Below are 27,265 nucleotides of genomic sequence, written 5' to 3' on the forward strand. Positions count from 1 at the left end.
TTGCTGAAAAGGAATAGCTTGTTTATTATTGACTCTGTTGCTCTTTATATGCTCTCTCTTGAATACCCAGGACATGTGGTTTGATTAGAGCCAAACAAAATAATACACACTGGTGTATGTTTCATTCTCTCAGGTAAAATACAAGTCTGACTTGAACTGGCTCAGAGGCATTGGCTGGACTCCCCCAGGTTCTCACAAAGTTGAAATGGCAAGAAGAGCTGCTGAGTTGGCGTACATTCGGGAAATGGGATTGCAGGGTGCTTCTGCTCAGTATGGACCTGGAGTTGTAAGTAGAGTAGACTGTTCTTCTCACAAATCCCAACAGCACTGCTCTCCAGAAGGCAGACAGGCACACATCCCGTTTCATGCTTTTGAATACTCCCTGTAGTCAACAGTTGTCCCCTTTATTTGAACAGAATATGTATACTTCCCTTGCAAAGCTTTGTGGCTTTGTGTACACCTTAACTTGACGGAACCTCTCAAGAGAATTCAGCACTGTCATGGCTGAGGAATTCCTGTAGGGACTAGAAAGTGCCACAGAATAGGATTTACTTATACTATGGGATGTGTTTCCCTTAACTTGTGGATGTTGTCAGATCTCCAAATGTGGTACCTCCATGGAAAGCAGAAGTAGAGGCAGAAGGGACTCCCTGTACAACTCCCCTTCTCTTTTCCTAATTTCAGCAAGACACCATGTGTTGCCATGTAATTACATGTTGCCATGTAATCTCCACTGGCAACTGTATTGACAGGCTCAGTGTAGATTCCTAACAGCATAATCTGTGCTGTGGGAGGCTCCCCAATACTGTGGGAGGCTTTTTGCAAAGGGGGAATGCTCCAGCCTCCTCCATCTCTGTCCAGATCAAGAGGCAAGAAATTACAGCCTGGGATCTTCCAGGTTTTCCTTCTCCCTGCCTCCACAGGGGTGACTCCTAACCTGCACAAGAAAGCAGAAGTCTATATAGGGACCTTGTAGCCCCTACAGTTAGGAAGCATTAAGTTACAATAAAAGAGAAGCTCTGCACTTTAAATACTTGTTTCATTTAAGTTTTAACTTTGGCAACAAGTCAAACAATAATCCAGCCCAAGAAAAACAGGACATATCCATGATTTACATTCCCATCCAAAAGGTTACTCCGGAAATAAATTATAACTGTGGTTGAGTAATGCAGGCAGTGGGGACTGCAGGCAATATCTTAAGCCCTACGTATGATAATGATCTGATGGTTCCAGGGAAATCTACAGGTGTGCAATCCATCTGGAACACAGGTGTTTGCTAGTTTGCTCTTTATTTAGGGCTCAAATTAGAAATTAGGACTTGAGCACACATTCAGTCCTTTGGTATGTGTAGTATCTAACTTATATGAACGGCTCCATTTTTTGCACTTTTCCACTGTAGAGATTTGCTCAGTGCAGAGCAGTGATGTAGATTTTGCTCACTTGTTTGCCAGTTGTGGTAATTTTTAATATGCAAATATTTTTATGGAATAATAGTTAAAACCTCCTGTCCACTGGCTGTCCTCACAATTTACTTGGGTTTGATTTTACAGGACGAATTGGAGACAGAAGGATCTCAGCAGGTCACAGTCAACCCCGATGCTTCAGAAATTCTGCAATTCAAGAGAAGAAAAATGCAGCTGTATCAGAAGTAAACAGAAACATGACATAACACAAATAGATTTTCATCTTGTCCTGCAAATCCTGTAGCTTTTCCAGTTTTCTGGGAAACACAATAGATGGCATCTAAGAACTTTTTGTTTTAAAAAGCAACCTAAACATTGCAATTTATAAGTGATTGTTTTATTTTTGTGTGGATACTTTGTGATTTATCTTTGTATGTATTACAGAATCTGATATTTATTTAAAGCTGTAAATGAAATTAATACTAGGTGACTGGCAGGCTCAGCTTTGTACTACAGATGAATGAACCTGATTGGTAGAATATAAAATAATTTGTAATGAATAAATCAGATTAATCTTATTCCACACTTGTAATCTTTGGAGATTTTTATGTTCCTGGATTATTGGCACCATTGACCTAAGAGAATACAAAAGTGTGATTCAGGTGGTTTAACAGATGAACAAGACAAAGGCCAGTGGAAGCAAAGTTATCATTGACTAACCAAGGGCACGCCTTTTAGCAGACGTCAAAGAATTTGTTCTTGATTAACATGATATATTCATATCCCAATTAATTCTTCAGTCTTTTTCAAATCTTCCAAAGCAAAAAAATCAGAATTACTTTGTTAGAAATTATCACAACAGGGGTAGCTATTGATAGATTATGTAGCTGCTTAGAGAAGCTTGTAAACCCTGGAATTCAGATGAAAAGGACATTACTATTTTAAGGAATTGACTCTTCAAAAACACGTCTATTCTTTATATCCTGATTTAATACCAATCCTCTGTTTTTCAAATTTCTGTACAGAATCATTGGGCAAAAATTACACAATTTGACTTGCAAAACTTCTGAAAACCCAAGAATTATCCAGTGGCTTTAGACCCATATTTTTTAATGGGCTTTAATACCGCCTAAGTCTCACTGATATTGAAGTTAAGCATATATATATACCATTGTAGATCTGGAGCATAAGAAGTAATTATCCTCTAATCAGGAATAAAGTGGATAATTCTAATGTTGAATTTTTTTTTGCTTTTTCAATCTGGAATGCATCACTGGTGGAATTTGTCCTACAGAAGTGCTTTTAAAAACAATTCTTCTGCCTGATCCTCCCTCCTCAGATAGTTCTAATGGCTGCAGTCTTGCAAACATAGGCACATGATGATTTTTATATAAGTGAAAAATGGTACTGGCTTTAGGAGCACACACCAATAGCTTTGAGGTGTCAGGGTCCAATGAGTCCAGAAAAAACACACCTTAGCCTGGGGCATGAAGGCAAGAGGAACAGGGTGGCAGCAGCTGAGCCTGCAGAATTTTCAAGGCTTGAAAACCAAAACTGAAACATTGGCAACTGTGGCTCTGATTGATTTGGGGAAGAACTGGAGTTGCTTTACTTTCTGATATGTTTTGCATACAAAATGTGGGCTTATTTCAAAGTCCCCAACAGGAAAACTGTCACTGACATTCTAGCAAATGCTCTAAGGCTATTTTCAAGATGGTGGTGAAGGATGCTCCATGTAGGCCATGAGGAAATATCAATAATGGTTTTGGTCAAAGAGGAGGCATTTGGGGAAATGATAAAAATAAGTAAATATCTCAAGCTTACCATTTGTCATTCCAAAGCTGTCTCCTAATGAAGTGACCTTGACTCAGACTGAATTTTGGATTTAATCCAACTGAGAAATGTTGTCACCTGGGTATAAACTCCTGGCTTGTTCTTTAACCCGCACCCATCACCCCAGCTCACAAGGCCATATACATAGTAGGAGCCATTTTCTACACAAGTTAGTGGGCCTCCGGAGTCTCCCTGATGAGAAAAAGCACACACGTTCAAAATATGGAGCAAAACTTTAACCAAAATGAGAATGTTCCTCTCCCATCATAAGGCTTTGAAGCTGTAATGACTTTTTTTTTTCCTATCAGATGTACTATCAGATGCTGCTCAGTCCCTGAATAGGCTTGAAGTTCTGGAACCAGGTCAAATGATACCAGACTTTTTGGATGTAAGTTTTTGTTTGTTCAAGTCTGTGACGTATATCTGACAAGGTCACATGAAATTTCCCAGGCATGAAAGTACCAGGCATTAAGAACCCGACCTCAGAAAGATAAAGATGTGATCCTTGACATAAATGAAAACACTTGATCTCTCCCACACCCCTCAAAATAACTTTATTCTGAGCTGGTTGGTCTCATTTTTTTTTGTTTTATTGGTGATTTCTATTGTGAAGTATGCTTGCAGTGGTAGTTTTCATGTCAGGAAGCATTGTTCAAACTCCTCCCTATCTTACAACAGTATAAATATGAACTTGCTTCACATTTGCACTAGCTGTAGTGAAAAGAAATACCAATCCTGAGTTTCCCTGCAAGTCTTAGCTCTGATAGTGAAAATCAGATTAGAATTGGTGCTCATAGCAGAGGCCATAATAAAATTGAGAGAAAAAAGGCAGGTTTCCAGGTTATTATGACAAAATGCCTCAGAAGCCAAACTTTCCAGGCTAGTCTCTAGCTTCCATAGATCTGCCTGTGGCTGACAGTGACAATATTAGCTCTAGGGATATACATCTCAAACTGTACTGAAGAAAGACGGTCGCTGTTGAAATACACTGATGGGAGAAACAGATACATATGCAGCACCCTGCCAAAGCTATTACTCTGCACAGCCTGACTATTTACACAAAAAATTAGTGTTCAAATACAGAAAAAGCAACAGACCTGACAAGAATCAGCTCCGGGTCTCCGAAGATTTCCTGCACAAAACATGCTTTCATCCAGTATGTGATCATATGCTCTGGGTGCACTGCATTTCTTCTGTGAAATCAGCTTGACATTGGCATCTAACAGCTGATGGGATTCTTCATCTACAGGATGTGCACCAAAAAAATGGAGTCACCTTCCTTCCAATCCTGTTACATGTTGTCTTTGTTCGAAATACGAGCTTGCTTGCCATTTGGATGGGAAGGGGGAATAGCGGGCACGGGGGGGAATGCCTGTGCTAGCCTGGGAAGAAAAGAAGTATCTGTCTGAAATGATAAGGGTTAGAGTTGGAGCCTGGAAGCTTCACTCAGGATACCAAGTTGTTGCTTGAATAAAAGCACAAGGTCAAGTATTCAGAATTTGGCTCCAATCAGCTCTACCCGTGTAATCCTGTTTTTCAAAGGTGCTGGTTGTCTGCAGCTCCCACAGGTCCCCATGGGACTTTGAGCTGCTCAGCACTTCTCAGACTGGTGCGATTAGATGTTTTAACACACAAGTTAATGAAACAGATGAAAACTGAAAATCATACAATATTTAAGGGCAATGATTAATTACAGTGAATCTAAAGACATAACTTGACATCTAAAGGCAATAGCCAGAGTTTCAAAGCACTACATCTGTAGATAATCAAAGGTGGTTTATAAGTTTGGTTCTGCTTGAGTTTCAGGAAATATTCCATTTCTGCAGTGATTTCCTGAAATGCTAATAATAGCTCTGCTCAAAGAAGTAGCCATCTAGTGTGAACATGTACAGGGTACTTGATATCTTTGTTGAGGAAAAAAAAAAAAAATTCCCCGTACCCTTTTTAAGAGAGACTTTTTATTTGGAACTTTTAAAAAATGTCCATTAAATTCTGTTGGTGCATTCTGATCAAATGAACACGCTTGTCTCTTGTGGACTTCAATGAGAGTTACATCAGAAGGGAGAATTTGGTCCTATGTATCGTATCAGGCTGTATCAGTCACAAAGCACTAGGACACCTACTGCAGCCTCAGTGACACATTTTCCTTCTGCTGCTTTACAGCAACACATCAATCAGAACATGAGAAAATGCATTTTTCAGAAAATTGCCATTATCTTTTTTTAAGCATAGTAATTTCTCCCCTTAGGATTTACTGTGGGCAAGAAAGGTTTTGGATAGAGCTGGTTGAACTTGAAAAGCTTTGGGATTTTTTATTTTTCAGCGCATCTGAAGATCCAGATGCTGCTTCTGAAAAGCTTTATTTGACCCAATGGGCTGGAAAACCATGTGAAAGTTCCCATCTTTCTTGGTCCTGTCTTGAAACACACAAACTATACAATAGCCTCTCTCTTGATACCTTCTTGCTTCTATTGCTGGCTTCAGATGAAACCATGACATGGTGTGTCAGATGGCAAGCAAAAAAAATGCGTCAGAGATTTTTTCAGAACTCTGAAAGGTTTGGTTGGTCTAGCAGTTGGAGATTTCTCCTAGTGAGTAATTTCCATGGCAGGGTTTAGCTGTCCTTTGTTTTGAATTCCATATCTTGTTTTCACTAAGTGCATAGGTCCACATTTGGGTCTGGCAATTGCTACTGAAAGCACCAGCCCACCTTGCCATGGAAGTACCCACCAAAATCCAGCTAGGCCACAAATACCTGTCTCTGTCATGCCCCATCCAGAAATGAAGCAGTCAGTCCCAACGGGAAAGAAGAAGTGAGGCAGACACGCTGTTTTCACATACTTTGTTTCCACTGCGCAGTGACCATCAACTGGCTTCAATTTCAGTAGTGCTGGAGAGACGATAAACAACAACAAAAAGTATTCGTGGCTAATTTTAATCCCTAACCATCATTACCAGTCTGTGACACAACCCCACGCAAAGCTGCATATACTGACGTGCTATTTGCACTGTATGCCGGACCTGTGCCTGTTGTTTTACTCCTCCCACACAGTGACTTCTGCCTGCCCATCACAATTCACATCCTAAAGATTCAAATGGGTCTAAACCTCAATTTGGCCTAATTATTTCCAGAATATAGTCTCAATGGAAATTTTACACTGACTTGAGTTGGAAAGAGGCGTTCAAATAACTGAGGTTGGAGGTGAGCCACATGAATATTCAATAAAAGGGATTTACCGATATCATTGTGTGGGACACCATCCTTCTCTCTGTATTTGTAATGTACGATGATCTTCTCCACATCAAATACTTGCTCTTGATGCTCTCTCTTCTTGAGGTTTTGCTTTCCAAGGGCTACTTGAAGATTTTCTGCTGGTTGTCTGCAAAAAAAAAAAAAAAAGTAAATTACATGCAGACATTGTCTATCAGTGGTGGTGAAAACCTGCACCTTTAGTATCTGGAAGTCAAGATATTGCTTGCTGTTGTAGAGCATGGCCAGAAGATTTCCTAAGATTGTTATAGGAGGGCTTAGTCAGGGAAGCGGTGGTGTTGGACAATACATGTGCTCTTAACTTGCTGCAATCATGAAATAAAGTGATTTAAAGCTGCACAGACATTGTTTTCTTTGCATTTTAGGGCAGAGTAGCAGTGTGCACACAGTCTGTTACTATAGCTATGATGATGAGTGGCAATTCATGGAGCCATGGGGGTACAATTGCTTGCCATTGTCTGGGCATGCGTAAAATCATCTGAGCTGGAATGATCTCCAGAGTGTAATTTACCAGTTTCCAAGTATGGTGGTTTCCAACCTATTCAACAAAAATGTTGTAGGGAATGTCATATTCTAAGCTAGCTGGCACATAAACAATTGAAAACACAATGCAATATTTTGGCTGTTCTGGAGATCTTAATTATGATGCAATATGTGATGATGTTTATGGTATCCCAATATCCCCTGAAGTTCTCATACATTCTTTTATACATTGCAAAACTTTGTTATTTTCCTCCTTTTTTCCTCTCACACAACTATTTTAGCTCATTTTGGGTGAGTGGGGGGTAAGTTTAATTTGTTATTCCAGCAAGCACCATCTTCAAGTATATACATATTTTCATGTACGTGTTCATTTTTTCACATATGTGTTTTCCTTTCAATTTGATTCCCAGCAATCATTTAGATTGCAAATAGTTTGAATTCCAAACTGCCTTTAATAACCATCCTGATTTTAATACATTTATCTTCCCTAGGCATAGGACATGCACCTACTCAATGCAGTGCCCGGCAGTAAGAACCCAGCATGCTTTAATTAGCACTCCGCCACAGATATGTGTGTTCCTTTTTGAAGTCTTTATCTGCAGAGATGCCACCCAGGGATGTTTGCCAGCTGTAGTCTTAGCTCCACCATAGATCCTCTTGAGTGTCCTTTGAATTTCTGGTTGTCCACATGTTTTGAATATTTCATTTGATCCAGGTGGGTCTGTTGAGCTGTCTGTTGGCCATAGGCTCTCTTCAGCTGCATTGGAAGAGACAGCAGGCGTATAATGCAGAGATAATATGGGACTGGAGGAGTTAAGTAACAGGGAGTTACCTGCTGCTCTGGACCACCTACATGCTGCCAAACAACTTCTGATTCTTTACCTGTTCCTGAGCAGGGTGAAACATCACAGAAGTCCCATTCCACTTTATGACTTTTTCTGATGTAGCACCAGGGTTTTTCATCCTCATCGGGGTTCCTGAAGGGAACATTTGAGAGCGTCAGCCAGCAGGAATGGGGAAATCTCCACAAAACCAGTGAAGGATCTGAGGATGCTTAGGGAAGCAGCCTCATGTTCCCATATGACAGCCAAGCTTTCAAAGATACTCTTTCATAAGATTTGACAAGGAAGATACCTGAGAAAAGAAAGCAGGGCTTCTGCCATTTTACTATTCCCATACCCATCTTAACCCTAAGAAAAATGAGGGACTGATTCAGGGAAATGAGGGCTGCTTCTGGAAACCTCACCTCAGTACAGTGACTTAGGGAATGCACCTCTAACATCCTGGTATTTTGTAGACAAGCGGTGTCTAGCAAGATGTGAGATCTTAACACCATCAGTTTGCCAAATTCATAAGCAGTTTTTCCTCAGTGCTCTCTTTGATATAGACCTCCACAGCTGCTTCTTCAAAATATTACCTGCAGAAGTTATGTTCACCAATGCCATAAGAGTCAGCATCCTCCATAAAGGCATTAATAGGGTAGTCCAAGAGAACGTGGGAATTCCAGTGCAGGCAGGTCTTGCCATTCACCGCTTGGTTCACACTTCCTCTGTACTTAGAGGAAGCCTTTTCATAACAATCATCTGGTCCTGTAGGAAGACAATGCTGATATGAAAATTATTTTTGTGTTTTTTCCTTGCCCAAAGTGGTTCCTCTTCCTTCCCTTCCTTGCCCTATGTTAATTTTATGGAGGATCAGAAGGACCTACTGGGTCATGTAATTATATCCCTTATCCCACACAGGCCAGAAATAAGAGTAATGTCCCAACATCTGTCCAGCTTGAAGCTTGATTGACTTCAAATGCCTGAAACCTCTTTGCATGGTAAAGACCTAGCAGCTAAGAGGTGTCTTAATGCCAAAGCTGAATCTGTCCATCAGTGGCTTGGGCAAGAAATGGTATCAGCAGGATTAGACAGAAGTGGGCACAGAGCTGCTATCATTCTAGGGCAACGGATGAGCCAAAAGGAAGGTTGTGGGTTTGTGAACCTAACCTGTAGGCGAGGTGGAGGAAAAGTCACCTGCAATGTGGAGCATGTAATGGTACACAGAGTTTGAAGTGCAATCAACTTTTAAAAGAGAAAGGAAGAAATCCTTCTCCTTGGAAACACGTTTGGAGTGTGATGCCCATGGTGGTGCTGCAGAGGCAGAAGGCTCTCCATGCAGCCTGGGGTAATCCCATGCCCTTGGCCACCCATCCGTGTATCAGTGGGTGTCCCCTCAGCCTGGGGAGTCACAGGCAACTGGACATGAATCTTTACTACATCAGCTTTCGAGTGTTTAAGGAAAGCCCAACGCTCCTACCCCATGGGACACATGCAACCTCTGCGAAATGTGTGCTCATTCATTATATACCGGTGGGGCCTTGCTGAAGCACACTTAGAAGACATCATTATGGGAACTGTTTTGAGTCCCTTTGCTAATGGTGGCTGCAGAAGTCAGCTTCTTCCTCCAACGCTCTCCCCAAGGAGGCCAGTGACCCAGGTGTGTTCGGCTCTTGGTGTGGTGACGTACCGATCTCGCAGAACCTCCCGCTGAAAGGTTCAGGGCACTTGCAGGTGAATTTGGATCTGATTCTGTGCCGTATGCAGATACCTCCATTTTTGCAAGGGTTTGGCCTGCACGGTGAAGATGCTGTCAATGTGGAAAACACAGAACAGCTTTGTCGCTCTGCTAAACACTATACAGCCATTAGCATGCCCAATGGAAACCGGGAGAGCTCCCACTTAGCCTGTTGGCATCAAGTTCTTATGAACTCTTGAAAAACACTTATCACTGGGGGGTTTACCAGTGACTGAACCACCACCCTGTAAATCAAGCATGATGCATCACCGACCAGCCCCACGGCTGGGAGCTGTAGCAGACTCAGGCTGGACGACTAGGGCAGGACCACCCTCTGCAGTGGGCTGTTTGTGATTTCCCACCTCTGACCAGCCGTGGCGAGGTGACCTCACCCTGCTGTCCCCACCACAATTCACTCAGCGTCCTGCTGAGTGCTCACCTCGTTGGCAGTCGGGTGTCTTGTAGGGATGATTGCATCTGCACTGAAAATAAGGTGGGGTTAATGTAACCAGGCAGTCTCCACCATGGCAACGCTTCTCCAGACACATGTTCTTCACTGTGTAAAACAGAGACACGAGGTACTTCATCAGCATTTGTGTGTGCACAAGAGCTGTGCCCTTGCAGGGACCATGGGAAGACACGCTTTCTCCTGACGTTCTGAGGAGGCTTTCATTTGGCTGGCGTGGACTCGGGATTTCTCCTCTTGTTCACAGTATCTATGGCAAAAAGTCTGCAGGACCAATGAGCAGCTCCCCACTGCCCACCTGGCAGGGGATAGAGGAGCGCTTCCTGCACACCTGAAGTCTATTTTACTGGATACTGCTTTAGACAGACCTTGATCTGGACGAGGAGCTAAGTGTGAGACCTATGAACATGACTGCAGTGGGCTGCCAAAACCCTCAGCCTAGCAAACTGTGGGTTTATAAAGCCCTGTGTTTGCTTCCATTGATGTAACAGAGTAACGTTAGTTGCCAACATAAGGAGTGTAAGTTAGCAAAAGAGCGATTACCTTTCTCACACGTAGTCCCAGCGTATGGCTCGGGGCAGAGACAGCTGAAGCTGCTTCCTCTGTTTTCACACCTACCGTTGTTCTTGCAGGGGTTGGAGGAGCATGGGTCTGCTGGGGTAAGGATGGAGAACTTTTAGTTTTATTTTCAGCTTCTCCACCTCCATCGCCTGCTTTTTCTTCTCACATTTTCTGACTGCAGAAGGCTGCCTTGCTGGGCACAGCATCCCGTATAACACATACCGTGCTTATGCATCAGCTCAGCAGCCGTAGGAGCAGCTATGAATTGCTGCAGAGCTTATTGCAAGCTGTAACAGCTCATGGCTTTGGGTCTAGAGCTCCTCAGCTCCCTTTGCCATGTCTATGATGGAGCTGTAATGGGGCAAGTCCCTTCCTTTGCTCAGGGACAGATTTAACTCTATGTCAGCGGCAGAAGAAGATGCCTTAGAAACTAGAGCTGGCCCTGGGCATGTGCCTTCATGCACTTAGTGTGCAGGGGTCTGGATTTGGCATTGCCCTGGTCACAACTGGGCAGTAAATCTCCCCTGCAGTAGCGATCCACCACCATTATACTGTATAATACCTCCTGGTGTTATTGCTATTGCTCCAAGGGAGCAGGCACCTGCTGAGAGTCACTTGAGTGCTGCTCCTTACACCATGCTCAACCTCTCCACTCCACTCCAGGCTGCCAGGAGCAATTTGTACTGGGGACAGTCACGTACCAGCTCTGCTTTCTTTGTACCAGGGGATAACCCAGGGGATGTTACAGGCAACTTCCCTGTCTCTCCTTTTGTGTTCCCTGAGCAATCTCAAGGAAACTTTCCTGCTTTTCTGAAGTTTGGCAGAACAGGAAAAGAAGAGAAAAAAGAAAAGAGAAGAAAAGAGAAGAGGAGACCCTGCAACTGAGAAGAAATAGAAAAAAAAAAAAGGAAGGCTGCTCTACATTTGGTTCCCAGCATAAATACCGAACATATATCCCATGAAAACAGCAATTACATCTTACAGTGTCTATAGACAAATAAGTCTGTGCTTTTTTGTAGTAGCAATCAGAAATGTTCTGCATGATCAGAATCCATCCTGTGAAACCCGGAGATAAAACACAGGCTCCTTACAAGAGAAATACAAAGGAGAACACTGCAAACAATCCTCCTAACTCATCTCTTTGATGCAGGCATTTCGAGAGCAGGCTGGCAGCCGAGGCCTGCCACGCTCACGCTGCAAGCGCAGGGCTGGGATTTTACCCCTTCCTCACCTCCCTGCCCACCCCTCAGAGGTACCTTTTCCAGTATCGCTGTAGCCAAAAAATGCCTCGAACCAGTCGGGGTCCTCCGAGGACTGCTGCTGGAGGAAGGGGTCCTGCTCCGGTTGCGCGTACTCGTCGTAGTACTCGTATTCATCAGCCTGGTCTGCAGGGAGGGGAGACAAGAGGGCGGAAGAACAGAGGAATTAAAACTGCTTGAAGGAGAGAGGGTGTCAAAGAAGTTGTTCCCTGGGATGCCCAGTCCTTTTCTCCTTCAGCTCGTTTGGGACATCAGTGGGTCCAGAGCTCGCACCATCTGGAGGACCGAAGGTGCCGTTCAGCTCTTCCTTGGCGCGGACAGAGCTCACCCAGCGCCCGGCCGGCCCCAGCTCTGCCCTCGCTGCCGCTGCTGGAGGGTGCTGGGGCCCTGGCCGCTCGGCCAGTTCCCGCGGTGGCAACCGGGATGCCCCGGAGGGGACGCGGGCGGGGGGCTCTGCAGGCACGGGCACGAGCCCCCCGCACGGCCCCGCAGCCGGGAGAGGTGCTGATGGCTGTTACCAGCACAGCGAGAAAAGGAGGTTCAGATTCCTACGAGAAGAAGGGTTTTTCTTTGTCCGGCTGCTTTGACCGCCAGCATCGCCGCCGCCGCAGCACGAGGCAAGACCTTCGTCAGCACGCGGGTGCCTGCTGCGCGGTGGGGACACAGAAACCCGTTTTGGGGGAAATAAGAGGGGAACGAGGGCCCAAGGCACCCGCACGCCTATGTGGCTCCCCGTCCGCAAAGCCCCTGCGGAGGAGCGAGGGCCGGGCGCAGCAGACGCGTGCTGAAAAACCCAACCGTGCCTCAGCTGAGCCTGCAGCCTCCCAGCAGCGCCGGCAGGACCCGCAGCTTTGCCAGCCCGCGTTTGGGGGGGTCGGTTGATTAAAGTGGGCTGGCAGCTCCTTGCGCAGGTACGGCCGCTGCCGGTGGAAGCCACTCCGGTGTTTCAAAGACAAGCTATGGTAATGAGCAAAGCTAAGCTACGTACAGAGACGTTTTAAAAAGCTCTCCCCTAGGGCCGGACCGATGGCCCCATGGATAATGCTCTGCCTTGAACTGATTATCGACTGCATTATCTTAGTTTTCTCTCCTCATTCATTCGCTTGCAGCCTTTATCTTTATTCTTTCTTTGCTTCTGGAAAAAAAAAAAGAAATTCCACTCTTGTACAATGGGTGTTTTATATTTCATATTAAAATAGAACCGTCTTTTTTTCTTCTTTTTTTCCTACATGCCAACTCTCATTTCTCACCAAAAAAAAAAAAAAGAGGAAAGTTTCACCTCATTTATTGCTATGTCAAGTCAAGACTCCTTTTCCTCAGCTCATTATTTCCACAGGAGCTGAGTCTCGACAGTGTGCAAGTGTTGCAGAAGTGTGTGCCTTGCTGAGGAACAGAAGGATCTCACTGGAAGATAAGGACATTGTCTACAGTGAACAAAATTAAATTTAATGTGATGTAGTTAAGAAAGGAAAACAAAAAGAGGGTTTTGCCTGAAATGCAGCCTGCAAGCTCACTTTGTCGGAGGGGAGATTTTGCAAGAGGACTTGAGTTTGAGGGAACTGTCTGAACAAGTCTGATTTTGTTTCCCCTGTTTATTTTCAAAATCTTAGTGGGGAATGTTCGCTTTTATTCCACAGATGCTTTAAAGAAGTATCCTGAGGGATGGGGTAGCCCTTTGTATAAAAAAGATATACCTGTTAAAAGTTATGAAGGATGAACAGGGGAGTTACAGCTGTCAAAAGCAGACTGCAAAGACTCCCAGCATGTTTTACAGAGGCTGGTGAGGACTCTCTTGAGTTGACAGAGGAAAAACAAGTGCTCAGAATGAGCACAAATAGCTAAGCCATTGTAGAAGCCTCTATCATGATTTTTAAATCAACTGCTCAGTGTATGTATGGTGTTAAGAAATTACAATACTGTCACTTTATTTTGTTACACTGGCATAATTTCTTAGCAATGGATTAATCATTTATTAACAACACTTACGAAATTACTTGTTGACCCATTATGGACTATTTTAAGTGCATCTCTGCAGTAAACCCCAAGTTGGCCAAGATGCAATTCACGTTTTGCAGGATGCCTGCTTCTGGCAGCTCTGCGAGGTGGAGGAGCACAAGCCCCTCTTCGCACTGATGAGGCAGATGACCCCTGAGCAGTTTTGGGACAGGCTAATGCACACCTGAGGCCAGGTTGGCACCCAGCAGCCCTCGAGGATAGCACCTTTGGGTGGCCAGGGCTAAAGTCGAGTGGGTGGCACTGAGCAACCCCCTCATAGGCTGGCGATTACCATTAAGTGAAACTTTATGGCCAAGCTGTGGAGTTAAGGGCACACGCGGAAAGGGCTCGGAAAACATCAGCAAACCCTTTTGGGTACCCTAACCCCTCGTGTGAATAGTGGGAGTCGGGGAGCTGAGCTGCCTGGCTAGGAGACCAGCCACGGCGATGTGAGAGTGCAGCCAATCTGAGAAATCACCAGCGTCCCTGCTTTCTCCATTGTCATCCCTCTTTATGAAACTGTGAAACAGAAATAGCTTCTACGGGTCACGTGAGTGATGCTTCCTATCTCCCAGCTACTCCGTGTCCTCCCCAGCCACACAAAGCGGTGAAAAACAAAGAACAGAATACCCTGACTTGGGTACGTGACATCAAACTCAAAGATGTCTTCTCATTTATCATTGCTTCAACACTAAATCACTATTTGGCTTCCACATCTCTTATTTAAGAAGTGTTCCCATTCCATTTTTTTAATTATTCATAACAAGCTATAGGTTTAGTAAAGCAAAAACAACACTTTTTTTTTATCTGAGCACATAATTAACGCACAAAGTCTGATACACTGGTTGATTTAAACATATTACTAAATCAGAGTGTTCATTCTTTGTAAGTGCTGGAAAACCTTAACATGCTTAAAAAAAGCAGTGATCTGACATTTGTCACTGAAATGTGACTATTACATGAAATTAAATTAGACATCCTGCATGCAAATTTTCAAAGAATAACTTTCCTCTGTGTAGTACAAAAAAATCCCCCCATAATTGATAGGCAGAGATTGACTTTTAAAGCTTCAAATCAGCTTTGAGGTCTGGGTGATCTTTTAAACTGCTCAAGCTTTCATCTGCAGTTTTTCACATTGCCAAGAGCTGTCAATCAACCGATGGATTTCTGATCAATATCCCCTTGTTCATTAGCTTACACGGGCTCTCTGTTATGGAGAGAACAGATATCCCAACGCTGGCAGTCACACTGTTTTCAAAACCTTCGCTGGATCAAGTCATGACTAATGTTCCGAGTGGGAAAGTGATGCATTAGGATGCCATCGAGTGACCTGAATTGCGAGGTAACTTTGTTGGACTGCAGTTGTCAAGATGAGTGATGTGCAAAGTTAAAGCACATTGCCAACACACATCAAGAGCACCAGAAAGTACCCAGCATTTATTCAAGCTCTCTGAACCTCTGGGGACTGACTGAAATCTGGCCTAATTTAAGCAGGATGAGTTTTCCTACCACCTCTCTAAATACTTTTTGTCTCCAGCTCTGAGAATAATGTAGTGTTATTTTTATGAGGCTGAAATCCCGACTGTATTTTAAATAACGAGATGTTCCCCATTTACTTCTGCAGAGATGAGACCTCACGGTATTTCCTCCCTTCCACGCAGGTTGTGGCTGGGACTATCTGTGGCTTCAGAAAGAAATTGTGAAAGTGAGACCAGCTAACAACAAAGCCAGCAAGCCTTTCAAATAGTTTTGCGGCTGTTACTTAAAAGCAATTTTGCAGCACCTTTTCCTTGGAGGGATGGGCGCTGGGCGAAGGCGGCCGATGACGGCTGAAGGAGTGGGGACTCGCAGGAAGATGGGGAGCGGGAGAGTTCAGGGACGGTGGAGGGACAGAGGTAAGGACCATAACACATGAGGGAGGGAATGAATTAAGAAATGGTGAAAGGGATTACTCTACCATCAAAAGGCAAATCAACCAGTTTGCACAAGGCTCGTGCGTAAAGCCTGAAGCCAAGCACATGACTCTGTGGCCAAATACTTGCAGAAGCCAAATACTGAGCTCAGATGCACAAATGTTTTGGAAATTTGTTTTCCACAAACATCTTGTTAGAAGAGTAACATTGATTTGGGGAAAGAAGCAGTCATGTATGTGCTACAAGGCTGCTAGACTTGCAGGTTTGTCCTGGAAGCCAAAATGCCACTGGAATGAACTGGAATGCAGATAAGTAATGAGTGCATAGTAAAAGCCACACACTTTTTTGCAGGAAAGTGAGAAAAATTAATGTAATACTTTATTAGCTATAAATTATAAACGCATATCTAAGAACCACTGAAATCAAGAAAAGGAGGAGCAGGGCTTACTTGCAAAAACACTAAATTTATCAATAAAACCATAATCTTCTACGTGGACCAAGCAGGCTGTGAAAGGATGTACAAATCCTCACACAATCTACACATCCTCACACAACATTTATCACAGCGTTTCTCTTATCAACATCTTAATGCTACATAGCCTTTAACGATTTTTTACTTGCATGAGCTTTTGAACCTTCTTGCACTTTGGACAAAACCTTGCTGAAATAAGTTCCACAGTTAGTTCTATGCTGCAAGGGAAAGTTACCCTTCATTTATTTGACCTTCAATTTTCGTGCACAGCTAGACTCTTTGCTTATCTTTCTGTGAGGTTTGCAGCCCAGCACCACGACCTCTCCTCCAGCCCATGACCCGCTGTGTCACCCATGGGTCCCCAGGACTGTGTTGAGCACATGAAGCCACAGAGTGGCAGAAAAGTCCTGGATTGGAACAGAGCTGGGAGTTGGAGGTGCGGTCTAGGAGTACCCCATGATCAGCTGCAAGCCGGTACTGCTGCCGTACCTCTGTTTCGGGCTCCAGTGTGCCGGACACGCTCCTGGCTACAACCTGATGCAGCGCTGTGTCCTGCACTGACATAGAGCACACGGGGAGGTCTGAAAGTGCTCACCGTGTTACTTGTCCAAAGTCAAACAGACTTTCTGCTTGATCACAGGCCTTATTCTAAGCTCAGCAAAGCTGTGCATGAAGTTAATAAAATTCAGTGCTGGGCACTAGCAAAGACTCTTGATGGACCAGGTTGCCAGCCTCTCAGTTTTGTATGCAGAAGTTAAAATGAAGAAATTGAAACCACTTACCATGCAGCAGGTCGATAAAGAAGAAGAAATGGGAAGCCTGCATGAGATAAAAAAGGGCAGAGGGTCAGTTTCTGGGAAAACAAAAGCCAGCACAGAGCCAGGTTTACAGCACAGTTTGTTTACCCCAGTGCTGGACATTCAGATAAGCTCATTACCCGCTTTGTAGCTAACCGGGCTGGATTTTAAGAGCTCTTTCAAAAGATTAACAAAATGTCTTAAAACACCCCCCGCTCCCAACAACCCGCGTGAGAGCTCTGGCTTTTCTGAGCATCCAGCCCACGCTGCTGGGCTGGTGTGATTTGGGAAGAACCTGTCCTGAACAAGTTAAATTGCCTCTTTTCTTATTAAGTGACCGCACACTGACTATCTGTCTAACTTCTGAGTACCGACGGAGACCATGCCCCCGCCAGCTGCCGAAGCTGGAGGCTGGGACGCGCTCGGGCAGGGCAGAGCGGAGGTCGGGCAGCGCGGCACGGCCCGGGAGCCTACGCCGGCTGCAGGCGGTGGGATCCCGACCTCCGAGCTGGAAGGCTGTCAACCACCTTTGGATGGAGGAGAACATTTCTGGCACTTCCCATGAGGAAATGCCATGTGTGTGACCTCCGACGTGGGGCTCCAGCCTTTCCTGTTTGGCTCATGATCAAGGGCAAGCGACAAAAGGGAACAGAAGAAGAAGGAAAACAGCTCTCAGCCTTTGAAGAGTGTGAGTGAGGTTTGTCTGAAAGGAGACACACAGACTCCACACCGGGATGCATCTCCTGCGTGACGATTTCAGCTCTTGCTCTAAATCCCAGCTGCCGACAGGATTACCTGCCTGCGACGAGAACATGCATGCTAACAGTGGGTGTAAAGAAGGAGATTTGGAGCTGCTCTTCTTCATCCCTCTCATGATTTGTCAGAAGAAAACATGTTTCCAAACAATTTCACACACATAATAAAGACAGCATACACACACACACACTCACACACGATCATTATGTGCACTTACGCATTGCTACAGATACGATTAACTGTAAATATAAGCCCTGGTTAGTTGAGCATTATGTATAGAAATGGTGTACAGAAGAAAGACATTATCAGCTAACGCTGGTTGTGACTAAGAACGAATGAATCAGAAGCGATGAATAAGAAACAGGACAAAAAATGCTCAGAATTCACATTTGCGAATATTATCTGGAATATATAAATGAGTTTTTGCTTCAGGCACGTTTGCGTCCCTCTTGTGTTTAAGCCAGGGAGAACAGACACTCCAGCTCTCCCCTTCCCACTGACTTTAATGAGAGCGATGTCCCCTGAACCGCGCAGCAGAGCCCCTTTCCAGGTGCACTTAAGTGAGCCACACACATACATAAGTAAATCCTTTGCAGCTGGAAGGACACACGCACTCACACAATTGCCCCTCCTGAATGAGCGCGGAGATGACAGTAAATGAGAAGGCTGTAAAAGCTCTGCCCTTGGTGTATGTGTTTCTTGAGTGCAGGTACAGGCTTCGTCAGATCCTTTGCCAGACCCCGATGGAGACTGTATAAAGAAAAGGTCTAATTGCTCCATTTACAATTAGTGGTAGCGTTCATCCATAAACACAGACCAAAACAAACCCTGCAAGTGTACTCCTTTCTTTTGGAGGAACAGACGAAACAAAGAGCAAGGAAGCAGCAACGGGAGCAGGATGAAGCAAGAAACATTTCGTCTCCCTCCCCAGCTCTCCGCGGCACCCTGTTGTGCTGTTTGCCTGATGGGATTGGAAAGGGTTTGCGGGCAGAAGGGTTTGAGTTCAGCGAGGTTGCCCCTGCACTTGGGGCAGCCCTTGGCACCCCACGGGAATGCCAGAGGGTTTCAGCCCAGGCTGAGTGAGGTGCAGGACATGACTGCATCATGCTGTTCCGTGCCTCAGTTTCCCCCACTGTAGAGCAGAGATGATAGTCTCGCAATGCCCAAGGGGATGGCTCGCGCACCGAGAAAAGAAGAAAGATGAGAGACCAAGCACTTTGCTACACTACTTTCTTTTCCAGGTTACCCACCTATCCCTCCTGTCCAAGCACTCTTCCAACGGGTAGAGCTGACTGCAAGAGGGCAGATAACCTAAACTCCCACTCGCAATAAACTGGGGCCCTAAAAAACGTGCAGGTTTCCAATAATATCCTTCAGAGCAGGCAGTCGCTTGTACTCTAGGGTGGCTGAGTCCCGAATTTTGATTCCTGCTTTTGGATGAAAGCCTCTATCTGCTGCCACAGTACAAATGTTACTGGGAACAAAAGCTCCCGGAGCACCTGGCACGGGGAGACAAAGAGTTAAACGCAATCTTCACCTTAAGGCTCTGGTGTCCTGTTTTGTCCTGGAGTTTTTCCCAGTCATGTGCCTGTCACAAGCGGAGCCACAGGGGACAAAACCCCAGGCAGAGCTGACCTCTCGTCACGGAGACTTTTCTCCTCCCTTTCGAGGTCCACTGGACCCCTCACCAGACCACCCTGGTTTTGAAGCCTTTTCACCCCCACTAGCCAACACAGGGCCAAATTTAAGCCTTTTGGCTCCCCGCATGAAGCTTTCCCTGGTGGTGTGCAGCAGAGGAGGGAGAAGCGCTCACCTCCTTCCCTCCTGCCCGCTTGAGCTCGCCCTTTCCTGCGCGCCATCAGGCGATGCGGGATGCGGGATGCGGGATGCAGGATGCGGGATGCAGAAGGAGGCTGTTAGGAGGGGGACACAGGTTGGGGGGTCCAGGGTGGGGGGTCCAGGAGGGGCCTGCAAGTTTGGGGTGAAGGCAGGGCCTCCTGCCTGCAGTGCCGTATTTGCTCATGGCCAGCAGAGGAGGATCTTGTCCTTCCGACGAGGTGCAATACTGAGCCCAACCAGGAGCAGGATTCAAACAAAAGGGGAGGTGGGGGGGGGGGGGGGGGCGGATGGGGAGAGAAGAAATTAGGCTGTGGGGCTGGTTTCACCAAACAGTCTCCTCGCTGCAGCTCGACACTGATACTTTGTGTGCTCTCTCAAGAGGGAATAAAATCGCTGGATCCTGTTTGTAGCAGGTCCGCAGAGATGGGGGACGAAGCTGGAAAAATGTGCGGAGAGCAATTTTAAATTTTATTACTTTAGGCTCATAAAAAAGAAACCTTGCAAAAAAAAAAAAAAAGATATCTGGGAGAGACATTTTATATGGGTACTGATGCATTGCTGAGTGTGGAGCTGATTACATTTATAGGGCTTCTAGAAAAAATGGTGGAAAAATGGCTGAAATTCAAAATATCTTAATTTCACCTGACCTTTGTTGTCTGTCGTCATCATTGTAATGATTAGCACTTCACTAAAACTTTCTTTCCCCAAAGAACCATCAAAACTTTGCTAATTGGGTTTTGTACCAAGGTTAAACACTGCAGATACGTGATACTCTTCATTTTTCCATTTCAACTCCTCAAGAAAGAGACACGAATGAAATGTAATAGATTTGAAACAGTAATGCCAGAACCATGAGCTTTCTTGGTCTCAGGACAGAATCCTACAGCTCTTTCTCAGACAAAAATGTCCAGTTAATCTCGGGTGATTCTTTCTGAATAAAGCCGGGAAGATTTGACCTCGAATTCAAAGGAAATTATTTACAGCTGCCAACGGCATTCTGCAGTTGAACTGTTTATTGTGTCTTGGGTACATTTGCTACCCCTTATTACAATCAAAAGAATAATTAAAACACAAAAGCAGGTGGAGAAACAGGCAGCACAAAGACAACAACCCAGCGTTAGGCTGTGAATTTACATGTGTGCAGAACAGAAGTAATTCTAGAGAAAACAGTGTAGCTACTCAAGCTGGCACGACAGACGAGCAGAGCGATGAAAACTACCTCTACACATACACACACTTTGCAACAAAGCACTACAGGCGTTCAAACATTAAACTGCATTGGTAAGTGTAGGCCTATTCACTTAATTACTCTAAGTCCTGCAAATTCTCCCGCAACTTGCTGCAAAGTGGCCTCCACAGCAAAACCCCAAATATTACCCCTTTCATTAGCTCTTCTGTGCAGTCACAGCTTTGCAGCCAAGAAGGAGGTGGGATGGGGATGAACTGGAGAATAAGGATGGATATTTGATCAACTTCCATCCACGACTGACATAAGGCATGAAGGAGCCATGAGGGCAGACACAACTACTGCCTTTCCGTAGTGAACCCCTTGATCCTGCTGACAGCTCTCAGTGGGAACCTTTGTCTGGGCTTCTCGCCAAAGGAGGAGGGAATCGACAGTTCTGATGCTCTTACAATCGGCCAGATTTTTGCCTGCAACCATCTTGGGTAGTGACAGTCTTTGAACTTCAAGGGAAAGTGGCTTTTCCAGCAATGACATTGTATTTCTCAGCCAAGGCCATGGTTGCAGTATAATGAAAGCAGGGCATATTATCATCTGGAGCACACATGCAACACATGTTGTATTTTTAGCCTGGGAAACCATTCTCTGAAAGGATTCCACCAAAACCTCTGAGTTCTTCACCTCTCTGCTAGCAAGACATCTCCTGCCTCCGCACTGAACTGCAGCATGTGCCTCAGACTAAATGACAGAGTCCTTATTGACTGGTCCCTGGGTACCCAGAGAAGTTTACATTTAACGTCTTTATTTGGCTGATTATTCAGTTGTGAACCTTTCCCATGGTAGCACCTGATACAAAAACCATAGGGATGCAGGAAAAAAGCAACAGCCCTTGGAGGTGCTGCTGAAACCAGCTTGGTTCTCTGCACTGGAGTTACCTGCTCCTGTTTTCCCAGAGATCAAAGTTCCCAAGTTAATCTTTGTACCGTGAGAGATGACCTGGTAGCAGCTGGCTGTTTTTAAAGTTGCTTACTGGTGGATGAGGTGTGCTTGTGCTCCCAGGTGGAAAATGGGGTCAGCCTTGGGTGCCACAGCAAGGGGAAGCTACAAAATCTGTTTCATGGGGGCTGCAGGAGCCAGCCTTGTCACGCTAACACAAGCGCGCTGCACTATCAAACGCTTTTGCAGCCAGCGCCGGGAATGCAGGTTATACTGCTAGACTTAAAGCTTATGCAAAGTCATTAAGTGCCTTTAGTTACACGGGATATCAACCTGCACGCTTCAGGGCATAAGCTGATTGCCTTCAGGGGTCAGTGAGGAACGCTTCCCTCTCTGAGAGCACGGTGCACAATTAGCTGGGGGCACTCCCAAGGCTTTGGCGCTTTCCTGCTGCATCAGGCAAATTTAGGCGAGCGAGCGCGGCAGAAGGGCATTACACCTGATGGGCCACAAATCGAGTCGGGCTTGACAGCATTCACTTCTCTTTGCAGTGATCGGTTTGCGACACAGTGGAGCGTAAAGCCCTTGTGTGTGTGGTGCAGCCCTGGAGAGAGGGTGAGGGGAGCAGAAGTGGGAGTTTACTATAGGAATAGATCTGTTGGTGGGGACAAAAAGATGTCAGATAGAGTTGACTTCGGGACACCCTAAAACGTTGGTCTCCAAGCACTTGAGGCAAGGGAAGACCTGTACTGCTGGTAACAGTTTCCTACCTGATGTGGGCCAGCTAGGAGATAGGCACCGATGATAAGTTTTCTTTGCAACTGTTTGATCTTAATGTGATACTTTAATCTTTCCCTTTCCACTGCTAAGTGCACTGGATATCGGGATGGGCATGGCTAGTCACTACTTCAGAACACTCTCCATCACAACTAAGCTGACATCAATTTTTTGAAGTTCTGGAATATTCAGTGAAGAGCCACTTCTGCTGCTCTCATGCCCCTGCATGTCTTCCTCTCTGCTGCCAGGGGTGTTGAGTTTGCAGGAAACTCTGATATGAGGAAAAAGCCTGATCTGAACATCTGTTGATTTAAAAAGCACTTTTTTTTTTTTCCTGCGAGCATGTGCTGAAGCACTTGAGAGCATTGTTAAATGGGAGCTGCAGCCTGGTGTATGAGCAGCTCCATCACCGGAGTGTTGTGGGATCCAGCTTGGTCTTGTCCTGTTGCAGATTTCTCTAGCCCAAGTCAGCACAACATTTAAGCGTACCATTTAAATCTATGTGTATTTCAGAAAAGTTGCCTCAATACAAGTCAGAGTAAGGGAGGATGTGCAGCTGAATTGCACAACCTGCTGCAGCAGAGCTCTTCGTTTTTCTCTTTGGCTAAGTAAGGAATACTTAACAAACCAATATCTTATGGTAGGCACATTTCTACCACAGTATCTTGCTGAGCAGGAGTGTAATTAAAAGTGGAAAAAAAACCCCCAACCTGAGAAGTCTTGCCATGTCTGAAGACAATCTTTGGTTCAGTTGCATCATATATGCTAAAATAAAGGACCAAATCTTGTTCTCGCTTGCACCCATCATGCTGCTTTATGCCTTTTATGGAAATAGTTTGAATTCATGCAGGTGAAATCAATTTCTCTTCAGGTAATATGAAAGAACCAAATGGAAATTTTTGCTGTAGGGTCCTGCTCCAGACCTGCCGGATCCACGAATGTCCGAGTGCTTTCCTGTTCTATTTTGATTGACTCGATATGAGCCACTGCCTAAATCTGCCTTTGACTTCTGGAATATTTCACCAATAACATGTATTAATCAGAATGTTACTTATAAAAACTCCTAAAACCAGATTTGAATAAAAATGAGAATTGTGAAGAAAAAGGAATTTAAGGGTGTTTTCCATGCTTTCAGCAAAGTACAAAGTCTTTTCTTTTTTCATTCAAACTATTTCAGTGTAACTTTTTCTTTGGAACAAATCATTAAGGCAAAAATGTTCTCTCATAACATGTTTGTCATGCAATGGTCACGTCACGGCGACTCATTCCCCTCTTTTTTTTTCTGGGATCCATGCCAAGTGCTAAGCCAGAAAACCTTGTTATATTAATTATGAAGAAAAAACATGTTTTATTAAAAACTAGCCTGCTGAATATTCTGTCGTGCTGCTTTTCAGTGACAGCAGAATTGCTTTTGCATTTTAGCAATGTTAATGAATTTTCAGGGGCGGGGGGAGGTATACACTACCTTTTCCACAGCAGTATTTAGAGCAAAGTCAGATAAGGATTGTCAGAGCTAATGAATCAATCTAACACTTAGGACTAGTTAGTAAAAATCTGTGCAAGACTTTGTGTTGTCTAAGACTGCACCTACATCTTCTTCACTGAGTGTGAATTAACACAACCAATTCATTATGAGCTTATTTATATTAGATTGGGTTCCCACAATGTCTGTAAAACTGGCATTGGACCATCCTAGAACTGATCCCCTCAGTAAGCTGTCACATGTACCAGTGGATCAAGTGTGCCACATCCACTGTTGTCAGAGAATAGATAGCCCTGGTGATACACTAATTAATAAATACCCTATTGTGTTGCAAAAATCAGTGATCACAAATTCACTAAGCTCTTCAAAAAGATCTATAACCCCTTAAAACCCCTCACTCTATGTTTTTCACAAAGGACTCAATTTAAACATGTCGACATCTGAAATTTTGCAATGCATTTCAGTATATATGAACCTGCATGCACAGGAACCATCATTAAGAAAGCAGAGGTTTGAAAGAACCTCAGATTCCTTCATGAGAAAAGCTACTTGATCACAGTGCTTGGAGGAACAGAAGAAATGTTTTTAAAACTGACTTTTAACTTTGCTTTGGTTACAAGTCATTCTTTCAGTTTTCTTTAAAGAGGAGATGAACAGATTTGGGAAAGTATATCAAGCTCTACCAGAGCAGGGCTCTGGCCACCTCTAGCTGTGTTGAATATTTTGCCATTAACCTTCCTTCAACGTTAGCGGCAATGACAATTCAGCCATCCAAAACACGTGGCTGGGGTAAATTTTACCTTTCACGAAAGAGCTTGCAAAACTGCCAAGCCAGTGCATACCCCTGACCTGTTTAATCTGCTATCTATCTAGTCCCTTCGGCGTGAAGATGAGCGGTCCATGCTGCAGCCCTCTGGTTTGGAGCATCTCTCGGTGCCCAGGGCTGGGGGAGCAACTGCGCTCCCCACCGCACACCCCGGGAGCCGGCCGGCCACCGACCGCACCCCGACGGGCCATTCCTTGTCACTGTAGATATCTGCTCCAAAAAACCATGGGGCCTCCCTCTTATGCAGCGTTTGCTTGGGCACCTCCGTGTCCTGAAATGCAGATACTCAGCTAAACGCTCCAGCTGCCCGGGAAGGGCTCAGCAGGGAGCAGAGCTGGCACGTGGCAAGAAAAGTAATATAAAAACATACTCACGCACAAATGTGTGTTCCCTAGGAGAACGACCAGTGGAAGAACCTGAAGGGTCAAAGCACTGTTAACCATCCTTGTGCTCGTTTTTTCTTGAAATTAGCTTTTTCTTCTTGCCTACTTTTTTTCAGACAAGCCACAATCATTCGAGGGTGAGCTAATTCAGTGCAAATAATTAACCGTGCTTCAAATACTGTTTAATGTTCAACAGAGTGCCCTGATCAAATAAGCGCATCCTGTCCAGGTAATCACTGAATTGACCGCTGGTAAATGTTTCAAATCAGTAAGTATCAAAGATGGGACTAGTATAAATTAAAAATGAAACAAAGTATTTTCCTTTTATCAGAATTATTTTTTGACTATTATTGTCAATTAAAAAAAGTATGAATCAGACTTACTTCTCTCCCTTCCACCTGAAAAAATAGTGAGATCTAGCCATAAAATACAAGATTTTTAAAAACGTGAAAGTGTGCTTTTTATTATTTTCTAAATTTCAGATATCAGGGTTCATGTTCTCAAGCATTTGTCCACAAATGGACAATTTTTTTAAATAAAAATTGAAATTCTTGAGTAACCAACCCCCAGTTTCCAGAAGCTGAAGTATTTGTAACAACAGTAGCAACTGAGGAAATCACAATATTATTGCAAGAATAAACAACCCTCTTTGACAAGTGCTGACAAACTTTTACTGATCAGATCTTGTTTGTGCTAAATGTTATGAAAACAAGTGAGAAGACATATTCTTTCTCCCAGATAGTTTAGACCCTGAGTAGGAAGAAGGAAGAGGGTGATAGAAATACAGTGTTTTCACATCACAGCCCAAATTCATAAGGAATTCCCTAGCAATATGTTTTCTTTGTGGTTATAAAACAATTAAATAGGATAGTGCTGAGCACATTACACAACACCAGGAGAAAAGTGAACATGGTTGTCTGCTCAGGAGGACCTGAATAGTGAACAGTAAATAAAACGGATGCGTGGGGTGTCTGCATGTTGAAATATGAGGAAGAAAACAGTGAAATCACAAGGGCCTCATCATTTCCCAACCTGAATGGGATTTTCTGGTGAAAAAGGTAAGATGTGAGCACTTGATTACAGACTCTGTGACAAGTGCTGAAATTTGGATGTCAAGGAACCTTATTTCTGATGATTCCTCACTTTGGAGCCTGAACATGCTACAGGACATGCTTTCAGACATCAAAAAATACACAAAGAATTTAGGTATGCTAATTATGCCACACGTGCATAATTTAAGCAGGTGCCTACAAGCAAAACTTGTTTGAGATTTAGTATGTTGGTGGCCACACATACAAGTTTAAGAGATTCCAGATTCTTTAACTAGTTAGAAAGACAGCAAGATAAAAGGAGTTAGATAACACACGACTTTATGTAATGTGTCCTTGAGTAAGCTGATTTGCACTGAATTTTAATAGAGCCCTGATTCATCAAAACTTAAACAGAATTAAGGTATGGACTGGGTCCTAATAACATCATGCTTTATATCCATGAAAGATAAATTAAAGGATGCAAAACTGCTATTGACAAACATTGATTATATGTACTTTGATGGACTTTGAAGTTGTGCCAGATGCGTCTTGTCAGCCTCCAAAGTTTTCTTTTAAATCTCATTGCATAAGGCTTTTACTTTTTAATTATTTTTTTCCCTCAGCCTCTTTGATCAAGGAAAAATGTAGATCATATTTGCGTGATGCTATTTCCTATGCATTTTATTTAGATATGCCCTTGTGCACAGCTCATGATATGTAAAAAGCGTTACATGGCACATAGTCATCTTACCCTGTTATCCTGGGTGCTATTTAACACTTAATTGACCTTCTCAAGCTGCTGAGTGAAATCTCGCCTCTGCAGAGGGCTGGCACAACGCTCATATCTTTTTGTGCCACATAAATCTACAGAATAAGATGCAAGCGACAAGGTTGCTGGGTCTCTCTTTGTTCCTAGGAGAATTTTGACCGATGAGAATGTTCTATGGATCCCTTTCATTCTGCCCCTCGGTCTGTGGCAAAGTGGTCCTCCTGTCAGACCCTATGGAAGGGCAAACCTGCTTGCAACTTCTGCTGATTT

General features: G+C 44.3%; 2 protein-coding genes across 5 annotated transcripts in view; one reads left to right on the forward strand and one right to left on the reverse strand.

Annotated features, from left to right (window-relative positions):
* The window catches only part of LOC115347958 (nebulin related anchoring protein), a 53,299-nt gene extending 51,318 nt beyond the window's left edge, over positions 1–1,981 (forward strand). For all 3 annotated transcript variants that reach the window (XM_030029694.2, XM_030029696.2, XM_030029695.2), the window contains 2 exons: positions 134–286; positions 1,551–1,981. In XM_030029694.2, coding sequence (XP_029885554.1) covers positions 134–286; positions 1,551–1,652 — 255 coding nt within the window. In that variant the 3' untranslated portion in view covers positions 1,653–1,981. The remainder of the gene's footprint in view (positions 1–133; positions 287–1,550) is intronic.
* Positions 1–25,342, reverse strand: HABP2 (hyaluronan binding protein 2). 2 transcript variants are annotated; one of them, XM_030029697.2, is made up of 14 exons: positions 25,187–25,342; positions 16,998–17,034; positions 11,833–11,961; positions 10,559–10,669; positions 9,989–10,105; positions 9,502–9,621; positions 8,408–8,579; positions 7,873–7,967; positions 7,501–7,747; positions 6,474–6,616; positions 5,992–6,126; positions 4,334–4,479; positions 3,228–3,428; positions 1–1,610 (listed from the first exon to the last, which is right to left on the reverse strand). In XM_030029697.2, the coding sequence occupies exons 1-13, from the start codon at positions 25,253–25,255 to the stop codon at positions 3,252–3,254; spliced, it is 1,698 nt and encodes a 565-aa protein (XP_029885557.1). In that variant the 5' UTR covers positions 25,256–25,342; the 3' UTR covers positions 1–1,610; positions 3,228–3,251. The 2 variants fall into 2 exon arrangements, with proteins under 2 accessions (XP_029885557.1, XP_029885558.1); XM_030029698.2 differs by having other exon boundaries at positions 1–2,038.
* Positions 25,343–27,265: the final 1,923 nt, after the last annotated feature.

This window comes from Aquila chrysaetos, chromosome 11, assembly GCF_900496995.4.
Source record: "Aquila chrysaetos chrysaetos chromosome 11, bAquChr1.4, whole genome shotgun sequence".
NCBI classification, from domain to species: Eukaryota; Metazoa; Chordata; class Aves; order Accipitriformes; family Accipitridae; genus Aquila; species Aquila chrysaetos.

Bases quoted from the DNA above. Each gene is read 5' to 3' on its own strand.
- HABP2 (XM_030029697.2), bottom strand. From the start codon at position 25,255: ATGGTTAACAGTGCTTTGACCCTTCAGGTTCTTCCACTGGTCGTTCTC. The intron at 9,622-9,988 runs GTGAGCACTCAG...CCACATTGACAG, and splicing joins GACACCCGACTGCCAACGAG to CATCTTCACCGTGCAGGCCA. The intron at 8,580-9,501 runs GTACGTCACCAC...GTCTTCCTACAG, and splicing joins CGGGAGGTTCTGCGAGATCG to GACCAGATGATTGTTATGAA.